This window comes from Xenopus laevis, chromosome 4S (assembly GCF_017654675.1).
Source record: "Xenopus laevis strain J_2021 chromosome 4S, Xenopus_laevis_v10.1, whole genome shotgun sequence".
Lineage (NCBI taxonomy): Eukaryota > Metazoa > Chordata > Amphibia > Anura > Pipidae > Xenopus > Xenopus laevis.
The window spans coordinates 26,696,047-26,714,578 of record NC_054378.1 but is presented as its reverse complement, the minus strand read 5'-3'; the positions used below and the strand labels follow the sequence as shown (position 1 = coordinate 26,714,578).

The 18,532-nt window shown below is 39.2% G+C and overlaps 1 protein-coding gene across 1 annotated transcript in view; it reads right to left on the bottom strand.

The window, feature by feature from the left end:
* Nucleotides 1–646: 646 nt before the first annotated feature.
* The window catches only part of slc6a2.S (solute carrier family 6 member 2 S homeolog), a 214,093-nt gene continuing 196,207 nt past the window's right edge, over nucleotides 647–18,532 (bottom strand). The window contains exons 13-14 of the mRNA XM_018260422.2: nucleotides 1,114–1,281; nucleotides 647–903 (exon numbers count right to left, since the gene is read on the bottom strand). Of these exons, the coding sequence (XP_018115911.1) occupies nucleotides 724–903; nucleotides 1,114–1,281 (348 nt within the window). The 3' untranslated portion in view covers nucleotides 647–723. The remainder of the gene's footprint in view (nucleotides 904–1,113; nucleotides 1,282–18,532) is intronic.

The following is an 18,532-nucleotide window of genomic DNA, read 5'->3' as shown; positions in this document are numbered from 1 at the left end:
TCCATTTAGTTTTATTTTGTTTCTCTGATACAAGCAGTTGAGCAGCAGCTCCTTTAGCCACTTTCTTGTCTAGAGTGAAGCTCTGCCCCAAAGCTCTCCTTCTCCCTCCAACTGTGAAGATCTCAAAAAGGCTCTTACTAGATACACTCACTGCATCTACTCTAATAGAAATGAATAAGGCATGGAAAAAGCTCAGGGGGTAGAGCTACATGCTAGACAAGGAAGTAGCTAAAAGTTGCAGTGTAGTTGATTGTGCCAGAGAAAATTAATAAAACTAAATGGAGGGAGAAAGATGTGTTATTCTGGGGGCTATTTAGAGTAATTTTAGAGAAAAAATAAAGGTTTACTTGTTGTTTAACTCTAAATACAGCATATACATGACAGTTTTATATGATGGCCAATTTAGATTTGGGAAGTCTGTTCCTTACAGTTGTTGTTTTGTTCTGCATTGATAAAAGTTCTGCAATTAATGCAGTACATCATATAGAAGCTACATTTTAGTTGATTAAAGAAGAAGACTGATTGGCTACCTAATCTGTCATAAAAAGAAATGTATGAAAGGCTCTCAGCACCCCTTCAGGAACACCTATTTATGTAGGAAATTATTGCTTCAAATCTCCCAAGTTTATTCTGTGGGAAAGCCAGAGTAGAGGGTGCATAGTGGGCTTTTCTATACTACTGCAGAACTTGGATCAGCAATATAAAATGCTTAGCTATTGACTTCTATAGCAAGATAAGCCTACTTTCATTTGACTGACCCACGACTAACAAAGAACTGGCATTGTGATTAACTATTAGAATCAACCTTTTTAAGAGTACAGATGAACTAACCTTATATTGCCTGATGTCTCCTTCAGCAACAAGGTGATGTTCACTCTCTGGGGTGATGCAGTATGCAAGTCTCTAAAATGGTTAAAAAGATGGAAATATAGTTTTACAAAACTGGTTTTTGTAGGCAGATTTTTGAATAAAAGTGTTGAAACATGTTTCTTATTTTAAAAAAGCTGCCCAGTCTAGTAGTTCCTGTAACCTGAAAAACTTGAGAAAGGGTCCATGTTGTGTCAATAAATATATTTCTGATAAAATGTGTCTAAAATGCAATGTGTTTCTTACCTCTCTCAATGATCCACGCATTGTAAAAAACTTATACATGATGTATACGGGAACCAAAGTCATAGATGACAATGCTATTGCCCATCCAGATCGATTAGCCCAAGGTGGAAATTTGTATTCATCATACGTCAGAGGTTTGTAAGTCACGATACTCACAATTATCACAAACTTGATGGATAGAAAAAATTAGACAGTTATTTAATAGTCCTGATTTGTGTTGCATACAATTTAACTGTTGGATTAAAAGGAAAATATTAAGCAAAAGTAAGTACCAAAGTCTATGGTGTTTTGTGTACAGGAATGCATGGATATAAAACATTAAGACCAGTGACATCATAAAGGGAAAATATTTATTGTTAAAGTCTCTTCATCCAACACCTATAAATAAACTATTTATCGGCAACAAATGTCCTATTTTATAGAAGAAAGGTGTTAATTCTCTCACAAAGGGCCACCAATGGTATGTTTGTATTTTACAGGATATACATGAATTTTCTATGCAAACTTGTGAACTTTTCCCTTTTTCTATTTGAATTGCTGCTCCCATGTATACAACACAACTTAATTATATAAACCAGTGCTGTCCAACTTCTGTGGTACAGAGGGATGGAATTTTTCCAGCTTACATGGTGGAGGGCCAGTAATGAAAGCCAGTGCAGACCACTCCCTGTTTTTAAACCACACCCATGTTACAACAAGACCATACCCACATTAATTGTGGTAGCACACCAAAAAACCAAATGGTTGGTGCTCACTGCAGGGATATCACTCCTCACTCATATGTGAAAAAACTTGTCATATTAAAACATACCCTTAAATCCATATGCCTCACCCTCCCCTGTGGATAACACAGCATGCCCAGCACATGATTACACACGTTATAACCCCCTAACAATATTTTTCAAATGCTAACAAATCCCCAGAACAAACCCTACCAGGCTAATGTTCCACAGGCAGAGTATTGCACACCCAGGGAGCATATTGCAGGTAGAGTATGATACACACAGGAAGATATACATAGGGCAGGCAGAATATGGCACACAAAGGGAGCATAGGGAAGGCAGAACAGAGCAGGAGATAGGGAAACCTATCAGGACCTCCATAATATGTGCTACATACAGTGACACAGTGCTTGTGCCCCTTCAGCAGTTTGTATAAAGTGTGAACAGGCAAACAATGTGGGCAGTTTCAGTCTGGGTCTCAGGTGTGAACAGTACAGGTTTTTAGGGTATGAACAATAGAGATGTTACAATGTGAACAATGCAGGGGGAATTAGATGTGTGAACAATACAGGGGATTGCAGTCTGAATTTGAGGTTTAAACAATGCAGATAATCTCTGTAGTGATACATTTTAAAGCTTCCACATTTTAAGAAGACACAGCAGGCATACTTTCATGTGGGGGCCACACAAAGGGGTATTGTGGGCCGCATGTGGCTCGCAGGCCGCCAGTTGGAAAGCCCTGATATAAACTACATGCAGTTTTTACCAGTGCAGGATAAAAATACATTATATTTAAAAGCATATAGTACCCTTTTATTTGTTGATGTTGCTCTTCCATTAAAGGAGAACTAAAATAACCGGGATGTGTTGGCAAACATTTTTCCACTTGCACTAGGTCTCATTTTGTGGGCTCCCTACCCACTTGAGACCAATATAACCGGTTTAATTCTTGTCTTTGCTCGTTTTTATGTTATACTGTATTTGTTTTTTTTTTTTCTTTCCATACTTGATTTTGCTGAATTTATCTGTGGATTGGTTTCACAGGGATGCATGGCTCACTCTACAAGGGTGTCACTAGTTAAAAGGGGTCGCCACCAAATTACACCTTACAGTAATCCTCATGGCTAAGTTACTGTCCTTTAACGTAAAGGGGCTCAATACCCCACGTAAGAGGTATTTAGTGCTCAGGGAGGCCAAAAAACTGAAAGCTGAAATACTGTTCCTACAAGAGACACACTTTTGCAATAGCAAGTCAAATGCCATTAATTCACACTTATATCCTCATGTATACTATGCTTCTGGCCCATCCCGAAAAGCAGGCGTGGCTATAATGCTCCACAAAAATGTTTCATTTTCATTAACCTCCATCATCAGGGATCCATCTGGCAGATTCCTGCTACTTAGGGGTATGTTGAACGGGACAGAAGTCATACTACTTAACGTTTACCTACCCAATCAGAATCAATCTGCGTACCTGTCAAGAATCCTCTCAAAGCTATTACCATTTTCTCATTTACCAATCATAGTGGCAGGAGATTTTAATATGGCACAATCAACTATAAGAGACAGATCGAAACCGACTCCATCACCACAATCTGAACAATTAACCAGAGCCTTTAGACAACTGATACAAAAAGCTAGACTATATGATGCCTGGAGAATTCAACATCCTCTGGAAAGGGGTTACACCTTTTACTCCCCAGTACACGAATTGCATACCAGAATTGACTACTTTTTTGTGAATCAGTTGGCCCTCCCATACCTTGTCACAACGAATATCCATCAGATAACATGGTCTGATCACGCCCCTATTGAACTAATTCTCTCAACTCATACCCCCCCATCACGACCACCTACTTGGAGACTAAACGAATCGCTGCTTGCTGACCCTGACATAGTCAACCGGATCGGAGACTCTATCAAAGAGTATTTTGCATTGAACACAAATTCGGTGCCCTCCAGCCTTACACTTTGGGAAGCACACAAAACTGTGATCAGAGGCCAGCTTATCTCTGTAGCTTCTTCCAGGAAAAAAAATCTCCAAGCTAAATCCAAAGAACTTGAACAAACACTTAGAAAAGCCGAGAGAAGGTTATATGCCAACCCAACAGTTTCGCAACTAGCCAAAGTAGTGGGATATAGGAATCAACTAAAAGACCTAGCGATACAACACGTCCAAAAATTGATGCTGTGGACCCGCCACAGATACTTTGAATATGGAGACAAGGCCCATACCCTTCTAGCTAAAAAACTCAAAAATCAACAAATGGCCAGGAACATTCCAGCAATCAGAAACAAGCAAGGGGTCACAGAATACACAACGGAGAAAATCTTAGCCATTTTTCACTCTTACTACCAATCCCTGTACAATCTGAATGACGTAAATAAGTCCCCACAGGGTGACCGAGCTCTCATAGAGGCTCTGAAACTTAAACTCGCTTCTTGGATACCACCTGAGGTCCTGCCAACTCTATCGTCAGAGCAGAATGATATCCTTAACAGACCCATCACTGACTTAGATGTACAAGACACGCTTAAAAACCTCCCAAATAAAAAAGCTCCGGGCCCGGATGGCTTCACGTACTGTTATTATAAAACCTTCAGCCACCTTTTAACCCCACACTTAGTGACAATATTCAATGAATTTCTAAAAGGGGAACCTGTACCGACCGGTATGAATACTTCTCACATCACAGTTATTCCAAAACCGGGAAAGGACCCTCTGGAATGTGGCAATTATAGGCCGATATCACTGATCAATTCTGACCTAAAAATTTTCAGCAAAATCCTAGCTGATAGGTTATCAGTTATCATCCCTTCCTTGGTGAATGACGATCAGGTTGGCTTTGTGAGGGCAAGACAAGCGGGCGACAACACAAGGAAGGCAATTGACCTCATAGACCTTATCAACGCCAAAAAGGAACCTGCGCTAATACTGAGCCTAGATGCGGAAAAGGCCTTTGACCGCCTAGACTGGAATTATATGTTAGCACTCTTAGAATTGATGGGATTCAGAGACCAGTTCCTTCAGGCGGTACAAGCCCTATACACCACCCCCTCAGCAGCTGTCAATCTCAATGGCACCCGATCTCCATACTTTCGTATCTATAATGGAACGCGACAGGGGTGCCCCCTCTCTCCTTTACTGTATATATTATGTATTGAACCACTGGCCATAGCCATCCGGGAAAATCCGGACATCAACGGTATCAAATACGGCCATACCGAATTTAAAATTTCACTTTTTGCCGACGACGTGCTCCTGACGCTGGCCAGACCTGCAATTTCCCTACCCAACCTTCATAGAGTGATACAGGAATATGGACTCCTCTCGGGTTATAAGATCAACGAACGTAAAACGGAGGCTCTTCCGCTGCATATTGCCACACACTTGCTTAAAACTCTAACACTTAACTTTAACTACAGCTGGCGAACCCATTCCATCCGCTACTTGGGAATCTCCTTAACGAAAGAATACAACCTACTCTACGAACACAATTACCCTGCCATAATTAAGAAAATTCAAAATGAGATGACACTGTGGAACCAAGGCACATTAGCATGGTTTGGTAGGATAAGCGCAGTTAAAATGAACGTCCTTCCACGCCTGCTATATCTGTTTGAAACACTCCCCACTCCGGTGCCGAACAAAACTCTTATCTCTCTCCAATCTATGCTTACAAAATTCATCTGGGCAGGCAAAAAACCACGTATAGCAAAAGGAGTACTGGTGAAAAGACTATCCCAAGGAGGACTATCCGTGCCGGACATTAAAGCATACTATCTAGCGGCCCACTTACGACATATCACTTATTGGTCTACCTGTAACCCATACAGCAAATGGGCACTACTCGAAACTCTAGTGGCGCACCCACTACACCTGGGTAACACGATATGGGGACAGGGTCATCATTCATTGCCTAATAGTTGCCCCCTACATTCAATAAAGTTTACCATTTCACTTTGGAAAAGGACTGCCAAACAACATCACCTCATATCTGGACCCAGTCTTTTACAGTCCATCACTGGCAACCCGCAGTTCCCACCGGGACAGTCCATGTCCCTCCGGCGGATCTGGCATGACCCTGTTAGCTTTCATATTTGGGACATTATAACTCCTACAACAGGCAGGATCAAACCATTGTCGCAGATACAGGAACAGATGGAGACTAAAGCGATACCATACTACCAATACGTACAAGTCTCAAACTATGTCAGAACCATGACTAAAGGACAACCTAACTTATCTCTCCATCCTTTTGAAAAGCTCGCCAAAGATGGGCCCTCCCAGAGAAAACTGATCACTAACATATATAACATGCTGGTTACATTGCCTACAGACCCCTTTTTGAAACACTCATATATGCGCTATTGGGAAGAGAACCTATCAACTACCTTATCCTATGAAGACTGGGAAGATATCTGGGAGAATGCCAAAACATCCTCCACATGCGTTCGATATAAAGAGAATGTATACAAAATCCTACTTAATTGGTACTACACCCCGGATAGACTCCACGCCATATACCCTACCACAACGGACAGATGTTGGAGAGGCTGCAAACAGCGAGGCACACTAGCACATCTCATGTGGTATTGTCCCATAATCGTCCCGTACTGGGAAAAGATGTCAACACTTTTAAGCAAGGTGCTTTTTCGGAACGTACCACTTGATCCTTGGATATATATACTGGGTAGACCCCTCGAGGGGAATCCCAAGGCAGATCAAAGGTTAATGAACCACATACTGACAGCGGCTCGGAGACTTATATGTTCAAAGTGGAAACAAAGATTAGCTCCTACTATGACTGAAGTGCAAGATAAAGTGGAAGACATACGTAGAATGGAATATATGTCAGCGATACATAATCACAACACTTCGGCTTACGATAAGGTATGGACGAATTGGATATATCATTTTCCCAACATTCACACAACAGCATAGTCACTATGATCTTCCAGAATTTAGGGGCCCAGAGCGCCTATACAGCATGCGCAGTTTATGACTGCAGAATATGGACACGACTACGTTCTTTGATCAGGGCCTCTTTGCACCAAGTCCTCCTTTCCATTTTTTTTTCTGCGATACTTTAGACCAGGGATCCCCAACCTTTAGAACCCGTGAGCAACATTCAGAAGTAAAAGGAGTTGGGGAGCAACACTAGCATGAAAAATGTTCCTGGGGTGCCAAATAAGTGCTGTGATTGGCCATTTGGTGGCCCCTATGTGGATTGTCAATCTACATTGAGGCTTGGTTTGGCAGTACACCTGGTTTTTATCCAACCAAAACTTGCCCCCAAGCCTGGAATTCAAAAATAAGCACCTGCTTTGAGGCCACTGGGAGCAACATCCAAGGGGTTGGAGAGCAACATGTTGCTCGCGAGCTACTGGTTGGGGATCACTGCTTTAGACCTATACCTCCTACCTCCATATCACTCTTTGACTGGTTTACCCAGATACCATACTCCAAACCTTGATGTGGAGTGGGGCTGCACCTTGTGAAACCTTAAGACACTATGCTATTATATTGTATTTAGTCAATCATATCCACAACCTTGCATATTTCAGTTTCTCAACTGTATAATGTTTTTTTTTTTTTTTTTTTTCTTTTCTGTTTTCTTATGTTTCTTATGTTTCCTATTTTGTCCTACTTATTATTTGTGTAAAATTCATAAAACTACTTAAATAAAGAGTTATAAAAAAAAAAAAAAGGAGAACTAAAGCCTAACTAAAGAAGTAGGCTAGCAATGTTGTACATTATGTTTTAGGCTTATGTACCAGCCCAAGGGAACCACAGCATTTTGTCATGGAAGATCTATGCCTCCAAAGATCCCTTATGAAATACTCATATTAAATATTAATTCATTTAATATTTCAATTTTTATCTGGAAGATTGTCAGGGAGGATACTCTCTAGCATTTGTCAACCTTCAAAATCCACACGTAAACATACATTTCCTCAATAAAGAGTCTTTTAACCCTTTTGCTGCCCGTCTATTTGGTACTTTTATTGCCAAACCATTTTTGAACATTTTGTACTCTTCCACTTCAAGGGCATTTCCTGGGGGTATTTTAGTTAACCTAGGAAAAAAAAAAAAAAATTTTTTTTCAGGACAACCTAAGATTTCAAAATATGCTAGAATTTTGGTGTAATTCCACTTCTGTAAAAAGATATAGGCTGATAAGTGTCTAATACAATGAACAAAATCATGTTTCACATAATTGAATCACATATATCAGAAACATTATTTATTTATGTATGAGAACACAGCATAGAGTCCTGTACAATATATATATATATATATATATATATATATATATATATATATATATATATATATATATATATATTGTACAGGAGGGCTAATTACTGCAGTAGTGCAGGAGTAAAGAGAGCCCTGAGAGTTCAGGAAGGGGGTTGGTAGACACATTTGAGGTCTGCATGAGAGAAGTGTGTTTGGAAACTCCTCACCTGACTGGGAATGAAAAGCGTTGCAAGGCTAGGTGATCCATGAATGGGAATATGAACTGTTTTCTTTCAATTCTGCTGTGCATGTGACTGTTACTTTATGCTGAAGAATATATTTAAGTTGACTTATTTTACCTGCTGAGGATACAGCTTGTTTAAGTTGTTATTGTTACCTGCTGAAGATACAGCTTGTTTGTTTGAATAAGGAATAAAAGGACATTTATTCTACTACTGTGTTGTGGCCATAGTGCACGGGTGATCCCACTCCACCTGAACATTACAATATAAATATTTATTTATTTATTTATATATTTATATATATAGTTATTTCTCACTTGTATAGATCAAATACTCCAAACAGTACACTACCAAATTTCCAAAGAACCTCTCCACAATACGGCATACTTCTGATCTCAAGCCCAAACATTCTACTAATAGTAGGTTTACCATAGAAAACTACGCATTATTAGAGCAGATTCTGGCAAATCAAAAAATGGGTAAATATATCTATGTTGGGATATACTAACAATATTACAGTGTGTGGAGTGGAAAAGTTCATACGGCTGGGGTACAGCAAATGAAGTGTCTCTTTACTCGACCATACCCCACCATAAAGGTATAGTAACAGTTCAATATCATCTGACCAGATGTAGTAATTATTCTGACAATGTGAAGGATTTCATTTTGGAGGCAACCTGGTACTTGCCAAAGCACAATTATTTTACATTCGGGGGAAGTATTACCTCCAGAAGTGTGGGAAGGCGATGGGGGCGAGTTTCGCTCACTCATTTGCCAACCTATATATGGGTTGTGGGAGGAGGCCTACATCCTTGGAGGTGATATCCGGGGACTGGAAAGTGTTATACTGTTCCGTTGCAATATCAACAATCTCTTGTTTATATGGGCAGACAGTGCAGAATGTTTTCAGGAATTTGTTGAAAATTTGGATAATGAGGCTCTAAATTTGAGATTTACGAGTAGCTTTGATGTGGATTTGTGGATTGTATATCTGGATTTACTGATTGCTGCTAGAAATGGAGAAATCATAACAACAATACACACCAAACCCCTTCCATAAAAATCAACTCAAAGCTTCCACCTTGCAGCATTTTATCTCCCACATACTATTAGGTACCAAGATAAAACACCTCGAATATGAACAACTGGGGTCCACTGAACAGTTTTATGTCCAAAAAAAAGTATGTGGCATATATATTCGAGCTGTCAGTTCTGTTATTCCAGATACTGCAAAATCAACACATTTCCATCGTTTTGGGGGGGCAAAGGTAGAAAAAAATACTTTCACCCCATAAAACTATATATTTTCAGAAAGTACACATTCCCCCACATTGGGAATGCATGTCTCTCTACTCCAAAGGACCAAGTCGCAAACCTTTCCTAAATTTGGTGATTTTGGTGACATTTTCAAAAATCACCTCAAAGCTTCCACCTTGCAGCATTTTATCTCCCACATACTATTAGGCAACAAGAGAAAACACCCCAAATATGAACGATTGTGGTCTGCTGAACAGTTTTTGTCCAATATGTATAGTGTTTACTTAAGTATGTGGCTTATTGGGGCCCCAAAAATAAGACACCTCCATCTGGTCTGTCATTTCAGGTACTGCAAAATCAACACATTAATAGTATTTTTTAAGGGGCAAGGATAGAAAAGAGTACGTTCACCCCAGAAAACCATATATTTATAGAAAGTACATATTCCCCTGAATCCAAATTGGGTAAGCATGTCCTTCTACTTGAAAGTGTCAAGCTGCAAACATTTCCTAAATCTGGTGATTTTGTTGACATTTCCAAAAAACACCTCAAAACTTCACCTTGCAACATCTTATTTCCAACATATAAAACACCCTAAATATGGTGTGGTTTGATGGCTGCCTAGAACATGATCACAGCCCTCCCACAAAAACCTGGCTGTACTTTTGGCAGACATAAAGCAGAGCCAATAAGTTCAGCTACTTAAAAGTGAAATACAAGGTCATACTACTAAGCTCCAAGACTTAGAGCAGCATCATGCACTCTCTCTCTCTCTCTCAAACTGTCAGCACAAACTCAACCAGACTCTCTACACAGGCACATCATATCTTAAATCTGCGCTGACTTCAAGAAGATGCAGAAAATAGAAGTCGCCATTGTAACCTCCGTATTCACAGAATACCATCTGATGTAGCCAGCGCTGAACTGCATCAAATTCTCTCAGACCTCTTCAACCAACTGTTAGGCCAAGATAAAGGTACAGAAATTAAGATCGACAGGTAGCACAGATTGAGCGGAGGACGCCTGAACAAGCCAAGAGATGTCCTCTGCGCCTTTCATAATTTTACCACTAAAGAAAAGATCCTCCATAAAGACCGAGAAATCAAAACTGTGCAATTGGAGGACGACTGATTGAAGATTGAAATTTACCAGGACCTGGCCTACACCACAGTACTACAATGCCACATGTTGCGAAATGTGGTACAATTTCTAAAAGAACATAGTATCCCCTATAAGTGGGGCTTCCTATTCGCATTGATGACGCATAGAGCTGGTAAGACATGTTTATTTAAGGAACCTGCGGATGCAATTCCATTTTCCAGTAACCTGGGCCTCCCAAACATCAACATAAAGGAATGGAGCAGATTTGTGTAACCAGATGAACCTCCATCTGACATCGCCTCAAGCCAGTCTGAAACTCCTTCCGTGGACAAAGACCCAGATCCCCCAATGCCCGGAACCTTAGATACAACATGAATAGCTGATAGATATCACTGCTTCATCTCAGCAATGATGTAAAGGGTTTTACCCTTTTTTTTTACGGTAGGCCAACAACATCCTACTTGGCTACCAATCTCGGATGTTAACCTGAAGATGCGATCTACATGGTAACTATAGAAAAGACCAACCATATTTGCTTAATTTTTTTATTCAGCACAAGGCCTTATAACAACGGTTCTATGGTTTAGCTCTCACCTACATTTTTTACATTAGACCTTATAGTAAATTGTTTCTCCTAATAGTTCTACAGCTGAGTTTAATCATTGTTATGAAGTATATAAGTATACCTATGACCAAAATTGACTCACAAACTGAAGCCTTACACTCTGACATGAGAGGCGATCCTTAATACTAATGAACCCAAATCACTATTCTTTGGACACAATATGATTCTAACATGACTGCTGGTTGAACCATATTTGATCTGATAAAAGGGTAAATGACAACAAAGCAGGCTCCAACCCCAATTTCCTTTACCATCCTCCCCACCCCCTTTCTATTTCTTTATTTTTTTTTCTCCCCTTCCTCCACAATATCCCATAATGACTACATGTGATATATCTCTATGGTTCCATCACAACCCTACCTAATGGTCAGTCCCATCAGTACCATAACTATAATAATGTGAAGTTAAATATACCCGACAGGGAATACACCAATTTAGTTCTCTATATTAAATAAATAACCATTGTCTGCAATTGACAACAACCCAAAATACTTCCTCAGGACACCCATCAATGAAAGACTCAAGGCTAAAAGACAGGAAGATGCAATCCGTGACTATACCCAAACTACCTACCTATATGACCTAAGATACATACCTTTTTCTGGAGATTATAGTTACACATCACGCTTTATAAGCCAATATATAAAGCCATGTTGTGTAATGTACTATATTCACGAGTTACTGTATTTATCTCCTATTTAAGCTTACTGTTATATATGTTCTGATGAAAATAACCATGCAATGTCCATTTGGAACTTTCAACTATGTAAAACTCACTGCTAGGATAGGACTGCATAACATACAGTATTTCTGTCTTTCAACAAGACAATAATGTCTACGGCCCATGATACAGATCTTAGCTGGTCAGTGGAAATGGTGAATCTTTCTATATTACTCACTTATATTCCCCTCACCTTTTTTTCCCCTCCTGCTAGCTTTTAGATTTTCAATCCTTCCACCCTCCCCGCAAAGAGATATCCAATGCCAACTACGATAATTAGGGATGTAGCGAACTGTTCTGCTGCGAACTAGTTCGCGCGAACTTCGACCGTTCGCGTCCGCCGAATGTTCGCGAACGTTTGGGAACATTTTGAGTTCGCGTTCGATTCGAATACAAGTTGTTCGACCATTCGACCATTCGAATTCCTTTGACCGCTAAAAATCGAACGATTTCCATTCGTTCGAACGATTGTAAGCATTCGATCGAATGAAAAGCATTCGATCGAATGGCTTCGATCGTTCGATTCGAATGAAAATCCTTCGATCGAATGATTAAAATCATTCGATCATTCGAATCGAACGATTTTAGAGGGTGTTCGAAGTTCGCGAACTGTCCGCGAACGTTCGCATTTTTTGCCAGTGTTCGCGAACGGCGTTCGCGAACACCAAATCGGCAGTTCGCTACATCCCTAACGATAATGAAACCTAGAGACAAACTAGACTGCTTTAGGATTATTAGCATCAATTCTAATGGCTTAAATTCCCCTTAGAAAATAATTCTTCTTTCCTCTGATCTTTAAAAACAGAAACCAAATGTGGGAAGAGGGAGAAGTACCTAAATGGAACAAAAAACACAAATTTTTATGAGTAAACCACAAACCGCGAAAGCACTCGGGGTTGCAATAGTTTTTTCCAGAAACTTTGGTTTCACATTGACAGGCTGAAAAACTGATACATCCGGACACTTCCTTTTTAAAAGGCCTTTTTATAGGCTGAATTTACACTTTTGTTAATATATATCCCCCCAAAATTGACCAAGCTCAAGAACTTACCCGCATACTAGAAATATTACATACATTTGCTGAATGTACCTTAGTAGCAGGAGGAGACTTCAATATACCTTTTGAACACTGCCTAGATTGCTCCTAGATTGGCAAATCTAGTATTGTTGCTAAACAATTATCATGCTGCAAACAACTAATCCATTCCATACAACTAACTGATCCGTGGAGTATATTTTACCCCAGCGAGAGACACTATACCTTCTACTCACATAGACACAATATATATTCAAGAATAGACTATTTATTCATATCCCACACCTCTCTATCAGATGTTCTAAATAGCCAAATTCTAGCCAGAGTGTGGTTAGACCATTCCATGATTGCCCTTACATTAAAGACACCCCTTCCTTCTCCTAAACATTACGTCTGGCATATTAGCCTACTATTGAAACCAGGGAAAACTCTATATGAACCAAGCAGTTATAGACCAATTTCATTGATAAAGGGGGATATTATACTACAGGTATGGGACCTGTTATCCAGAATGCTCAGGACCTGGGGTTTTCCGGATAACGGATCTTTCAGTAATTTGGGTCTTCATGCCTTAAGTCTACTAGAAATTAATTTAAACATTAAATAAACCCAATAGGCTGGTTTTGCTTCCAATAAGGATTAATTATATCTTGGCTGGGATCAAGTACAAGCTACTGTTTTATTATTACAGAGAAAAAGGAAATCATTTTTAAAATTTGGATTATTTGGATAAAATGGAGTCTATGGGAGACAGCCATTCCGTAATTCGGAGCTTTCTGGATATTGGGTTTCCGGATAAGGGATCCTATACCTGTACTAGCAAAAATCATTTCAAACAGAATAAATTCTATCCTCCATAAAATAATAGACCCAGGTACAGGTAGGCTTTATACCAGGTAGTCAAGGCAGAGACAATACCAAAAGACTCATATATATCTTACATTGGACTAAACTGCAAAACACACCACTACTGCTACTAAAAAAGGCCTTCGACCATGTTAATTGGTCATACATGTTCACCTGTCTACAACATATTGGTCTGGGCCCAAAGACATTAAAACAGATACAAGCACTATATTAAAACCCCATAGCCCGTATCTGCACAAATTGTCAACTGTCCAACTACATTAATATCCACAATGGCACACGACAAGGCTGCCTCCATTGCCAGGCTTATTTGTAATATCACTAGAACCCCCTCCTATTTCATATACGACTGAACCAGGAAATAAAAGGAGTAAATATCACAAGCCATCAGCACAAGACTGCAGCTTATGCAGGCGATTTGCTTTTTCTTAATTACACAACCTATTACATCAATCCCAGCTCTTAATCAATTACTGACACAATTTGGTTACCTTAGTAAAATCAATTTCTCTAAGTCTACATCTTTAAATATATCTCTAACCCAACAAATTATACAAACATTTTCCCTACAAATGGTCCCAGCACCACTTAACATATCAAGAATTTCCAAGGACTGGACTTCAAAAAACTTAAAGGAATTTATAATATATGTATATATGTTTGGCTGCATGAATGTGGTAAAAATGAAAATTATCCCATATTATTACCATTCCTTTACATGTGTCCGAATCCACATTAGACTCCCTGCAAGCTGTCATAACAAAATTAATGTGGCAAAACAAAAAATCGAGATTGAGCCATAGAACACTGTTATAGAATAAAAAACAGAGTGTGGTGTCACTTCCTGATTGCAAACTATACTATTATGTATCCGGATTGGGGTGTGTAGTGGATTGGTCCCACCACATAGAATTGAAATTATGGGTAGAGATTGAACAACAAGCTACTTTCAGTTACCTACTACACATATCATGGCTATGTAAGAGATATAGGCAAATTAAGTCCACAGATCACCCACTTCTTACAAATGTCGCACTCTGTATAAACTTACCCAATTTACCCTCTTAAACCAATTATTAATAACCCAGCTTTTCCGGCTGGACAACAATTAAAATATTTCTCCCATTGGCTAATAGAAGACAACATACAAATCTTTAATTTTATGGATAAAGGTGAATTTATATATAAAGGAAAATTTCAGTTGGTCAGACCATTCTCACAGTCAGCTCACTTTAAGTTTAAATTAAATTTACACAAATAAAGCACTTCTTTTAAAGCATAGGGGGCTCTTTATTTGAAACCCTTTGTTCCACTGAATCTATTCCTAAACACGTAACTTCACAAATATATAAACTACTACATCAGCCACATCTACTTGCTAGACCTTCATACTTAGAACGATGGGCCACTGGACTTTTTTATTCAATTCCAAGAGGAACAATTTGGCAACATCATGAATAAACTTTTTAAGAGCACCAGATGCTGCAGGTCCAGGAAATAAATTACAAAATAACCTCTAGATGATACCATACCCCCTCCAGAATAACACTTATATACAAACCTACCAGTGAGATATGGAATATGGAATAGACAAGGGCAATGTACCATATATTAAATTTCTATAGGAACGAAGAAAGCAGGTACCGGCACACAGGTGCGATTCAAGTAGGGAATTTAACCCTTACGTGTTTATTAAGTCGACACAACGTTTCGGGGGCAACTCCCCCTTCGTCAGGTGATACAGCCATGCATGTGAAACAGGTTTAAATACCCAAAGGAAACTCCCCCCCAGGATCCCATTGTCCAATGTCCAGAAGGGAATGCAAAATTGTCCAATTCTGGGGAACTCCCAATTAGAAAGTTCAACACCGTATGTGAAAAAATCTATTTCCCATACGAAAAAACCTATTTCCCAAACGAAAAAACAAAATATAAGCAGAACAAATGATGGACAAATTCATTGCAAGGGGCTACAAACAGGAGCCACTCAAAAAAATGAGAGAGGAAATAGCAAAAATCCCCAGGGAAACATTGTTGCAACAAAAGAAAAAAGAAACATTTAAGAGAATTCCATTTGTGTCAACTTACGACAAAAATTCTAATTTTGTTAAACAAACCATTTTAAGATATTGGGGGGTTCTTAGGAACGACCCTAAAATTGGTAACTTTTTCCAGTCTCCACCCATTTTCTCCTACAAACGAGGGAGAAATATTGGGGATCTAATTAAGCGAAAAAAGGCTCCTCCAACTGTAAGGCAGATCCCTTCTGGCACTTATCCATGCCAAAATTGTGGCCATTGTAATGGGATCATTAAGGGGGATAAGGTAATGCATCCCCTGAAAGGTACTCCCCATAAAATCAAAGGGATACATACGTGCAACACACAAGGGATTGTATATTGTATTAAATGTCCGTGTGGCATGGCATATGTAGGCCAGACACAAAGATCTTTAAAGGTGCGCCTGAACGAGCACAAATCTGTAATTCGCAATTATCAACCAGAGGTGGGGAATACACAAAATAAGAAAAAGCAAGAAACCATTTTGGCAAAACATTTTTATGAGTATAAACATGGTGTCTCACAGTTGCGTTGGCAAATTCTAGAAAAAGTGAACAAAAAACATGGACAGGATTTCAAACAAAAATTATTACAACGGGAAAGTTACTGGATATGGACCTTACAAACTCAGACCCCTAAAGGTTTGAATGAGGAATTCAGTCTAATGTGTTTTCTATAACATTTGCTCCTGGATAACCTGTTTTTTTGCATTGTTTTTTGCATTCTTTTTCGCAGTCCTTTCCGTATGCTTAACCATCTTCTTTTTACTTTTTTCAGATATTAGAATGAAAAGAACGAAATTTACTTCCAGGGTGAGGCAAAATTATTTTTCTATTTTTCTAATTATTAGGGAAAGTTATCCTCCTATTCGTTAGATTTAATTTTTTTTGGTATATTTATAACTGTTTTTGTTCTGCTTATATTTTGTTTTTTCGTTTGGGAAATAGGTTTTTTCGTTTGGGAAATAGATTTTTTCACATACGGTGTTGAACTTTCTAATTGGGAGTTCCCCAGGATTGGACAATTTTGCATTCCCTTCTGGACATTGGACAATGGGATCCTGGGGGGGAGTTTCCTTTGGGTATTTAAACCTGTTTCACATGCATGGCTGTATCACCTGACGAAGGGGGAGTTGCCCCCGAAACGTTGTGTCGACTTAATAAACACGTAAGGGTTAAATTCCCTACTTGAATCGCACCTGTGTGCCGGTACCTGCTTTCTTCGTTCCTATCGTATTACGGAAGTGCCGTCTTCCTAGGGTCCGTGTCTACTACTTCATAGGGCTCGGGTGTGCACGTGAGTGTATTTCCATATATTAAATTTCAACATACATGATGACCCAGCATATGTTTTATTGTTCCATATGGATAAATCACTTAATAACTTCGCATTGATAACTATTGAACCTCACTTACTGAATGCGGCAAACATTTTGATTCCACTGAAATGAAAACAAATTGCCCCAATAAAAAAATGGAGACAATTTTAGCAGAGCAAATTTTTAGTTATAGCACAAAATGCCCTGTTTCAATCACGATACAATACTGAGACTAATGATTTATTTGTTATTGCCTGTGAAAACCATATATTTTAAGTACACATTCTGACCAAGTCCAAAATAGGTAGTTATGTCTTTCTATTCCAAACTACCATACTGCAAAGCTACAATAAAGGCAGCAGTTTTTATGACATTTCTGAAAATTGCCTAAAAATATTGCAATTGGCCACATTTTGCTCACCCAATTATTTACATACAATTGTAAACACCCTAAATATTGACTCCAAGGCAGGGCCGGACTGGGAGTTAAAAACAGCCCTGGCAAAAAAATCAAAGCAGCCCACACATAAATAGTGACTAGGCTGTACATTATACATTAACCCTTTGCCTGCCAAGCACGTACACCGTACGTTCTGGCAGGCAAGGGCTTTAACTGCCAAGCACGTACATTGTACGTGCTTGCAGTTTTACATGCTGTACTCTGCATCAGCGGCTTTAGCCGCCTCTGCAGAGGTTTAGCAGCATTGACAGCCCCCTGGGCAACGAGGCTGGGGGGCTGTCATGTCGGTCCTGCGACTGGATTGTCGCAGGGCCGACCTAAAAGAGGCAGACACAGCAAATCGCGTGTCTGCCTTGCTGCTCTGCTTCCTCCTGCTCACCTCGTGTTCCAGCCGCCCACACACTTCCTGCTTGCTGTGAATCTGCAGTTCTGCTTCTCTCTCCAGCTCTAAGATCAGCCAAAAACGGTAAGTGGCCTTTATTTTACACACTTACATACACCTACCTACATTATACACATATACACACATATTTTAGTATAAAAAAAAACAAAAAAAAAACGTTTTTTTTTAATTTTTAATTTTCCACTTATATGGACTTATATGCATTTATATACACTTATATAGACTTATATACACACCTATACACACTTATACACTGTCACACAATTCTTGGAAGTGTACACACATTTTATTTTTTTTACTTTTTCATTTCACCAATTTGTGTTTTTTTTACCCATAAAAACTGTTTATTTCAGCAGCGTGACT